Genomic DNA, 8,679 nt, shown 5'->3' on the forward strand with positions numbered 1-8,679 from the left:
AAATTTTGAGTTTTTAAAAGTTTCAAAAATTCGCATTTTTTAAAAAAAATTTTTTTGCCATTTTTTTAGAAAAATACGAGTAAAAATAAACACTTTTTTTCTGACAATTTTTAATAGCGATTAAAACAAAAAAGTTATACCTCTTTTTTTTAAAAAAGGACAAAAAAAGACAAAAACGGATGAAAAATGGGTAAAATGCAGGGCAAAATTACTTTAGTTTGAGAAAATATGAGTAACTATGTATTATCTCTGTTTAAACCACCTTAAATTAACACAAATAACAGTGACTTACTCATAAAATTCCAAATATTTTTTTTTTAATTTTTATTTAAAAATTTATTTTTAAATTCTCATCATAAGTGAGAAAGTATTCATTTTGGTGCATCTAGGGAGGAAAATGGTTGATTTCCGCGAGTGTAGTTTGCAGTTCGAGACGTAGTGAGTGCCCGAGCCGAAGGAGAGAATTGCAACTACACGAGACGGAAATCATTTTCCTCCCTAGTTGTACATACTATTGTTTCTAACACACATACCGAAAGTACATAGATTAAAAATAAAGAATGTTAATTTTTCTAAAAACGGTATTTTATTATTAAATTTTAGCGAAAAATATAACTTTTATAGTAAGTCGACTACATTGAGATTAAATTATGTTATTACTGATCAACAGAATTGACAAAATGACAACAAACGTACAGAGACGCCAAGCGGAGAAAGTGTACACTATTGTTTACGTGATTATCGATTTTAAATTTGATTCGATATATCGAAATATCAAAATTAAACTTAAACTCGGTATTTCGAATCGATAGTTTGGTAGTAAATTTAATAATATATTGTTCTTGTTCTTCTTAATGTTCTATAAACAACAGAAATAAAAATTGACGTTACGGGGAGGGAAAGTTACATTCCCTCCCTGCTAGTGACGTCAGAGGGAGGGAAAGTACTTTTCCTCCCTGCCAGTGACGTGAGCGGGAGGGAAAGTTACTTTCCCTCCCGCTCGCCGGGAAAGACATACTCTTCTCCCTCTTTGCAGGTAAAAAATGGCGTACTTTCGGTGCGTGTGTTAGAAAAAATCTTTTTTTTAATGCTTGTAAATTGTTTATTTAAAAATTTTTTGTTCTTTTAGTACACTATTTGATAGAGCCTCAAAGTACCTGTAAAAATTTTGTTAATGAGTTAATGCATTCCTACTTTTCCTATTGTATGTTTCTAATTTTCGAGCGTGAAACGCGAGTGTCGTGATGAGAATGTTATCCTTAAAGTCAAAGTACTTTAAGAAAATGAAATTTAATTTATAAGAACCAAAAATTTCACTTATATAAAATGTACAAAAAAAATTTTATGAATAAAAACATGAGGGAAAAACCTCATATAATAAATTTGTTGATTTAAAAATGCATTACCTATTTGTATAATATAATTTAACGCATTTTAATAAAGACTATGAGTTGTTTCTGATAAATTTTTCAAAACAAGTCGATTATATGAAGCTCCCCTTTTAAAATAACTACTTTTGTACATATTTTAATTCTGTGTGTAATTAATTTTACTCTTTTAAATAAAATTAATAAAAATAAATTCTTTCTTCTTGACATTTTACTTCAAAATTAATTAAATCAACTACAAAGTCTGAAACAACTACAAAATCTCATTCTACCAAATGGATTCTTGGGTCATTTAACTTCTTTCTGGTAGTATAATTGATACAATTTTTGAATGTAATTGAAAAAATTTTGAATTACACAGTGTAGTTAAAAAGTTATTAATGCTACTAGGTTTTGAATTGTAATAAAATTAATATATATATACATATATATATATAACAAATTGAAAACAATATTATTTAAATTAAAATTATTTTATTACTGGCAATATCAGAAGTAATCCTGTCGCCAATCAATAAGGCCTAGATCGCCTGCACTTTGAGTATGCGGACCTTGTACCGTTTTATTTAAAGTTATTGAAAATGATTTTGTACTTACATTGCTGACACTAGTGAGAACCGTCTTCTCTTGGACCTCTTATTTCTACTTCCTTCAGGAGCTCCTCTGATCGACCTTCTTACCTAACTGTCTAATTTAATACTACCCCTCTTTCCCATATTATTTCTAACGTAATTAGTCCTATCCCTTCTCTACCGCTATATGAGCTATCCTTCTTCTGACCTGGCCTTAAGAAAGGCGAAGATTAAATAGTAATACATGAACAGGTATATAATAATAAATGTTAAATTGATCTGAGGGATCTTCTGGCGTCAAAACAGACTGTACTTTTTTATCCACGAAAACTTTAATTTAACGAAAATTACAATAAACAAAAACTCAAAAAAATATAAAGCAAATATAAACTTTAAACCTTAAATAGGAATAAATTTAATATGACGGTAACAGTATAACAATCATACAAGATAACATTTTGGATTTTAACAGTTGTACAAACTAACATTATCACCGGTTGTGCAATATAACAGTTGTTATAAAAAATTTTCTGTTATAATATTACCCATGGAAGCTTATACAGCAGAGAAAGGAGCTACAACAAAATGTAATATAGAAAACTTATATATACGTATAACTAAAAGTTCAAGCTTCCCAAAAGTACCAACCAACCGCTCTTTAATATATCTTCAAATAAATTTTTCAGCATCCAAAATCCTCAAGGGATCAATATTGACCCCACTGCATCACTATATTTAATATATTGAATAATTAAAATAAAAGATAAAACAAGTGATACTAATAAACAATACGAAAGGACTTTTCTCGTTTATTCTAAAATAAATAAAAAATACTATCTATCCAATGAAATTTAATATATATATAGGTATACATTTATACAATAAATAAGATTTTAATATCGTAATTAGTAATAACAAGGTAACTAAATATATCATTCAATATTATATTAATTATTATTATTATTTATAAATATATATTAAATACGTTAAAAGAAAATATTTATATCAAGAAACGTACTTATTAATTAATAATTAAAAGATCGTTTTAACACAATGGTACACATATTTACAAAACAAAATCATCTATACTCATATAATACTTAAGAGGTTTCTGTCGCATTCATGACTTTGGTACTTAAAAAATATTAACAAATTCGAAAAACTATCCAACAAAAGGTATACAGAGGAAGTATGTATATATATATATATCAAAAAAATTTACAAAATGTATTATATATTTTTTTTATGAATATCCTTCTTGAGTTGTGTATGTGGCATAATTTTGTAAACCATGTTCTTGATGATCTTCTCTATCGTAACCTTGATAATGATGATCTTGACCGTGTCCGCTATAAGTACCACCAGAGTGATCGTTTTTACCGGAAGTGTGCACTACTGCGTGAAATCCGTCTTTATCTGCGTGGTAACTCACCACACGAATTGTGCCGCCTGGCTCTTTTACGCTGTATTCGCCATGAACACTGTTTCCTGAAAGTGAGGAGAAAAAAGAGAGAGAAATTTATCCAAGTGCTACAAAACAAATGTCAGAAAATGTATATAACGGATATTTTCGACGTAAAATTTTTTTTTTTACAATTTTTATACAAAAAAAAGAACGCTACTTATGAATCCGAAGTCATATTTTCAAAATTAAAAATGACGGATCTAATATGTCGAAACAATTATTAAAAATTGACCGAATTCGATTGAGTAACTCGGAGATTTTTGAAATTGCTAATGAATTTGATGTCAGTTTTTTAAAATTCAAAATGGTAGATTTAATATAACGGAAGAAATTTCGTTGAAATTGATCGCAATTTGCTTGAATCCGAATTCAATTTAAGCGAATGTAATAAATTTTGAAAAACTCTTCTACTATATATTGGATCCGCTATTTTGAATTTTTAAAATCTAACTTCATATTCGTAATCATCGGCCTTAAAAACCTATGAGTGAGGACATATTATAATTAATTATAAAATAATTATTTTTAATTGTTAAAAGTAATTAACTTTATATCCGATTGATATATGCAAATTGCATAAACACTGAATAGTCATGTATTAAAATCTAAATAACTCAATCTTTCAAATCTATGGTTACTAATTAACTGAGATAATTACAATCCTGACAAATTTAATGATATAATTTAAACATAAATTATTCGTATTATAAAATATAAAGTGAAATTTTAAACAGATCATCATTAATTTGCACAATATTAAAATAAATATAATATTCATAAATTAAACTCACCGTCTCTGTGTTCCTTTTGACCATGAAAATCACCAGTATGATGATCCTGAACACCATAAGAAAATTGATATTTCGGATGTGCAACATAGTCCAGGGAATAATGATCTTGATGATCGTGATGATCATGATGATCACCGTGTAGATAATTGTGCTCACTATGAGGAGCAAAATATGGTACTTTCACTTCATAATCTGGACCCACCACTGGCCCATGAAAATGCATAAAAGAATGAGCTACCGACAAATGATGATGAGGATCATGTCCCAGCGAAACGTAACCAGCGTTTGACCAATTAATGACTGTCACAATTATTGCCAGTAAATTAACGATCTAAAAATAATTAATTATATTTACTTGAAATTTCTTTTTTGTTTATTACAAATTTTTTATTTATCACTCAGGTATAATATATTTTTTACTTGAACCCTTATTGTATAGTTAAATTAAATAAAAATTATTTGTCGTCCAGAAAAAATTTTGACTTTTTTTATACGATTCTGATAGAGAAAAGTACGCTAATTACGAATCCGATATCAGCTTTTCAAAATGCCGGATCCAATATGGCGAATTTTTTTTTTAAATTGATGGAATTCATTTGAAACTAGCTCATAATAATAATAAAATAATGATAATGAATTTCATTAAAAAATATTTAACAAATAGATTGAATAGAATTTTTTTTAATATAACGTTATCAATACTGTTTTATCATTGGTGTAGACATAAAAATTCGCCAGTTGATTTTGTGGATGACAAAAAAATTTCGAATATCAGCATTCTGAACGTGATTAAAAGAGGAAGTCTGATGGCATTGCCGCGTAATTCGAATTCGTCGCTCGGATTTTAATTACGTGAATGCAACCGAGCTCTTGGAGTTATATCTATATAAATATATCGATTTTAGTTTTGAATTGCGAACAGCACGCCTTCCTCGTGAAATGAGAATTTTTAAATTTTATATTCAATATCCGTTTCGTTATATCCATAAACACCCGAACGCACTGTGATCATAACAACTACTAATCATTTCACTATTACTGTTCTTCATCTTGAGCGATAAATTTTCAATTTTTATAAATCCGCACAAGCACTCTTTCAAATCACAAACAGTCACAGGAAGTTAATAACACTTTTCTTTTATATCCAACACGTTGAATGGATTTATTTCTTATGAATAAAAAAAGAAATTATGTTTTATACTTTGAAAATACAGATTTCTTTTTTAAATTAATATTATTGGAATTTGCTAATTAATTGAGAGAATATATAATATAAATTTAAATTTCATTAAAATTTCTAAATTTAAATATTACGAAATAATTTTTAATCTTGCAACAGAATTATTTTTATATTTGGTAAATTAATTTCAAATACACGATAAGTAATATCAATTTTTAAATCTTCTTTTTTGTACTTCTTTTCAAATATGCAATTTCTGCCTCTCATTTGACTTATTTTCACTTGATTTATAAGTTTTTTGTTTAAATTTTTTCTTTAATCATAAAAATTTTACAATAAAAAAAAACAAAAGTTAACATTCATTGTTTCCGTTTTTCGAGAGATTAAGTATTTCTAGTAATTGGGTGGTTTTTTTTATTTTTTTTTTTATTTTAATCATCAATGAATCTTTTTTTTCGCACTACCTTGAGAATCATCTCCATTATGATATTAAGGCGGTCAAGTGAGAACTGCGACTTTCCAACTTGTTTTCTAGGCTTTTATACTGGATTCACAGTAGGAGTATTACTCTGCATACAAATATATGTACTTATATGCGTATGTCAATATATATGTATATGGCCATCTTCAAAATGGGAGTTCCTAAATCCTACCCACAATCACACACCTTTTCTCGATCGATGTAACTTGAGCTCTTTACAGGTGACAGTAACAACGTTACGTACTTCCGATATAGAAAATTTCCTCGAATTATATACACGATTACAACGTGTATTAAGAAATTCTCTAGTGGATACTCCATTTCAATATTAATGCGAGAAAACTTACCACTTTTTTTCAAAATAATAATTTTTTTAAAAATAATTCTTTTTTTTTAATTATTATTTTGAAAACTGTTTTTTTAAATATTATTATTTTTTTCATATTGTATTAGGTACTTTTTTTATAAATTTTTGGATTTATCACTCGGTAAAGATTTTAAGGAATTATAAGTGATTTCTTTGGGGGTTCAGATTTTTGAACGGATTGGATCTAGATTTTTAATATGATTTAAATATCGTATTGATTCCGGTAAATTAGGGTCAGAAAATAGTATAAACAAGTAGGGTGTCCTTTATGTTCATTTCATGAACATTTTGCTTCCTCATTATATGATGCAAAAAATTTGCTTCCTCGTGGAGGAAGCAGTAACACTGAAATTAATATACATAAAAAAATTGTGTTTGTTTAAATTCAAGTTTAAACATAAAATTATTGCATTCCTTGCATTATAATAAATCGATCGGTATATATAAAACAAGGAGGGGGTCCTTTATGTTTATTTCATAAACATTATGCTTCCTCATTGTGTGAAGCAAAAAATTCGCTTCCTCGTGAAGGAAGCAATGAATTTGTCCAATTCAATTGATTGATTTAAAAAATTTCGAATTAAAAATGTTTTAAATTAATTAAATTTTTTGAAAAATAAAGAAAATTTTAATTAATTTTGAGTGTAACATAAACTTTATATATACGAATCGATTCGTTTTAATGCAAGGAATACAATTATTTTATTCATCAACTTGTATTAAAAAAAAACACAAAATTTTTTAGCTAAAATATGAATTTTCGATTTTTCAATTTTTATTAATTCTCAAATTTTAAATCAAATCTATACTTTATATATACCAACCAATTCGTTTCAATGCAGGGAATAAAATTATTTCATATATAAACATGAATTTAAATAAACACATAATTTTTTAGCTAAAATGAGAATTTTTGATTTTTTAACTTTCTTTAATTCTTTAAATTTCAATCAAATCTATACTTTATATATATCAATCGATTCATCTTGACATAAAGAAGACGATTATATTATATATTACCTTAAATTTTTCGATTTAAAAATTTTTTCAATTAAAAAAAAATTTTTGGAAAAAAGACGATAAAATTTTTTTTTTGGGGTATTTTTAAAAATCCTTTCGTCATTTTTGAGAGATTAATGTGTTAAATAAGCCTACTAAATTTTATCCAAATCCATTAAAACCTGTTAAAGATATCGTGTTCACAAAAACGATCCACACACACATACACACACACACACACACACATACACACACATACATACATCCGGACAATTGATCAGGATCTCATATAACATGTTTCTATATAGAGGAAAATTTGTTTTCACCATTTTTAAAAAGTTTATAAACGAAAGGACTACATAGCTTCCTCCACGAGGAAGCAAAAGGAATACAATTATTTTATATTTGAACATGAATTTAAATAAACACAAAATTTCTTTGTTAAAATGTAAATTTTTTATTTTTTAACTTTCATTAATTGTTTTAATTTAACGCAAATGTATACTTTATACATACCAGTCGATTCGTTTCAATGCAAGGAATACAATTATTTTATGTTTAAATTTGAATTTAAATAAAAACACAATTTTTTAGCTAAAACGTAAATTTTTTATTTTTTAAATTTCATTAATTTTTTTAATTTTATTCAAATGTATACTTTCTATATACTAGTTGATTTGTTTCAATGCAAGGAATAAAATTATTTCATATATAAACTTGAATTTAATCAAACACATCATTTTTTAGCTAAAATGAGAATTTTTGATTTTTTAACTTTCATTAATTCTTTAAATTTCAATCAAAACTATACTTTATATATATCAATCGATTCATCTTGACATAAAGAAGACGATTATATTATATATTACCTTAAATTTTTCGATTTAAAAATTTTTTCAATTAAAAAAAAAAATTTTGAAAAAAGACGATAAAATTTTTTTTTTTGGGTATTTTTAAAAATCCTCTCGTCATTTTTAAGAGATTAATGTGTTAAATAAGCCTACCAAATTTTACCCAAATCCATTAAAATCTGTTAAAGATATCGTGTTCACAAAAACTATCCACACACACATACACACACACATACATACATCCGGACAATTGATCAGGATCTCATATAACATGTTTCTATATAGAGGAAAATTTGTTGTCACCATTTTTAAAAATTTTATAAACGAAAGGACTACATAGCTTCCTCCACGAGGAAGCAAAATGATATGAATTAGCCCGTAATAAGTCTGGACGAAAACACTAATTTTTGTAGTATTATACCTTCTAAAGAAATATTTATACTGTAACGCGGCATTTTGTCGCGTACAAATGACTTAAAAATAATAAATTTTGTTAATAAACGACACCAGGGTGGGAATCGAGCCATAACGGCTTTAAAATGTTATAAATTATACAAATTGCTTTCTTATGATACTCCCTTTATT

The 8,679-nt window shown here is 26.6% G+C and overlaps 1 protein-coding gene across 1 annotated transcript; it reads right to left on the reverse strand.

Moving 5' to 3' along the window:
- Positions 1–2,943: 2,943 nt before the first annotated feature.
- LOC127279498 (histidine-rich glycoprotein-like) lies at positions 2,944–5,924 on the reverse strand. Its single transcript, XM_051301893.1, has 3 exons — positions 5,861–5,924; positions 4,217–4,547; positions 2,944–3,448 (listed from the first exon to the last, which is right to left on the reverse strand). Exons 1-3 carry the CDS (start codon positions 5,876–5,878, stop codon positions 3,204–3,206), a joined length of 594 nt encoding a protein of 197 aa, XP_051157850.1. The 5' UTR covers positions 5,879–5,924; the 3' UTR covers positions 2,944–3,203.
- Between the last annotated feature and the right edge of the window lie 2,755 nt (positions 5,925–8,679).

This window comes from Leptopilina boulardi, unplaced genomic scaffold, assembly GCF_019393585.1.
Source record: "Leptopilina boulardi isolate dan_hultmark-lab unplaced genomic scaffold, ZJU_Lbou_2.1 LbouV2_216, whole genome shotgun sequence".
NCBI lineage: Eukaryota > Metazoa > Arthropoda > Insecta > Hymenoptera > Figitidae > Leptopilina > Leptopilina boulardi.

Bases quoted from the DNA above. Each gene is read 5' to 3' on its own strand.
- LOC127279498 (XM_051301893.1), bottom strand. The intron at 3,449-4,216 runs GTGAGTTTAATT...CCTCACTTTCAG, and splicing joins TCAAAAGGAACACAGAGACG to GAAACAGTGTTCATGGCGAA.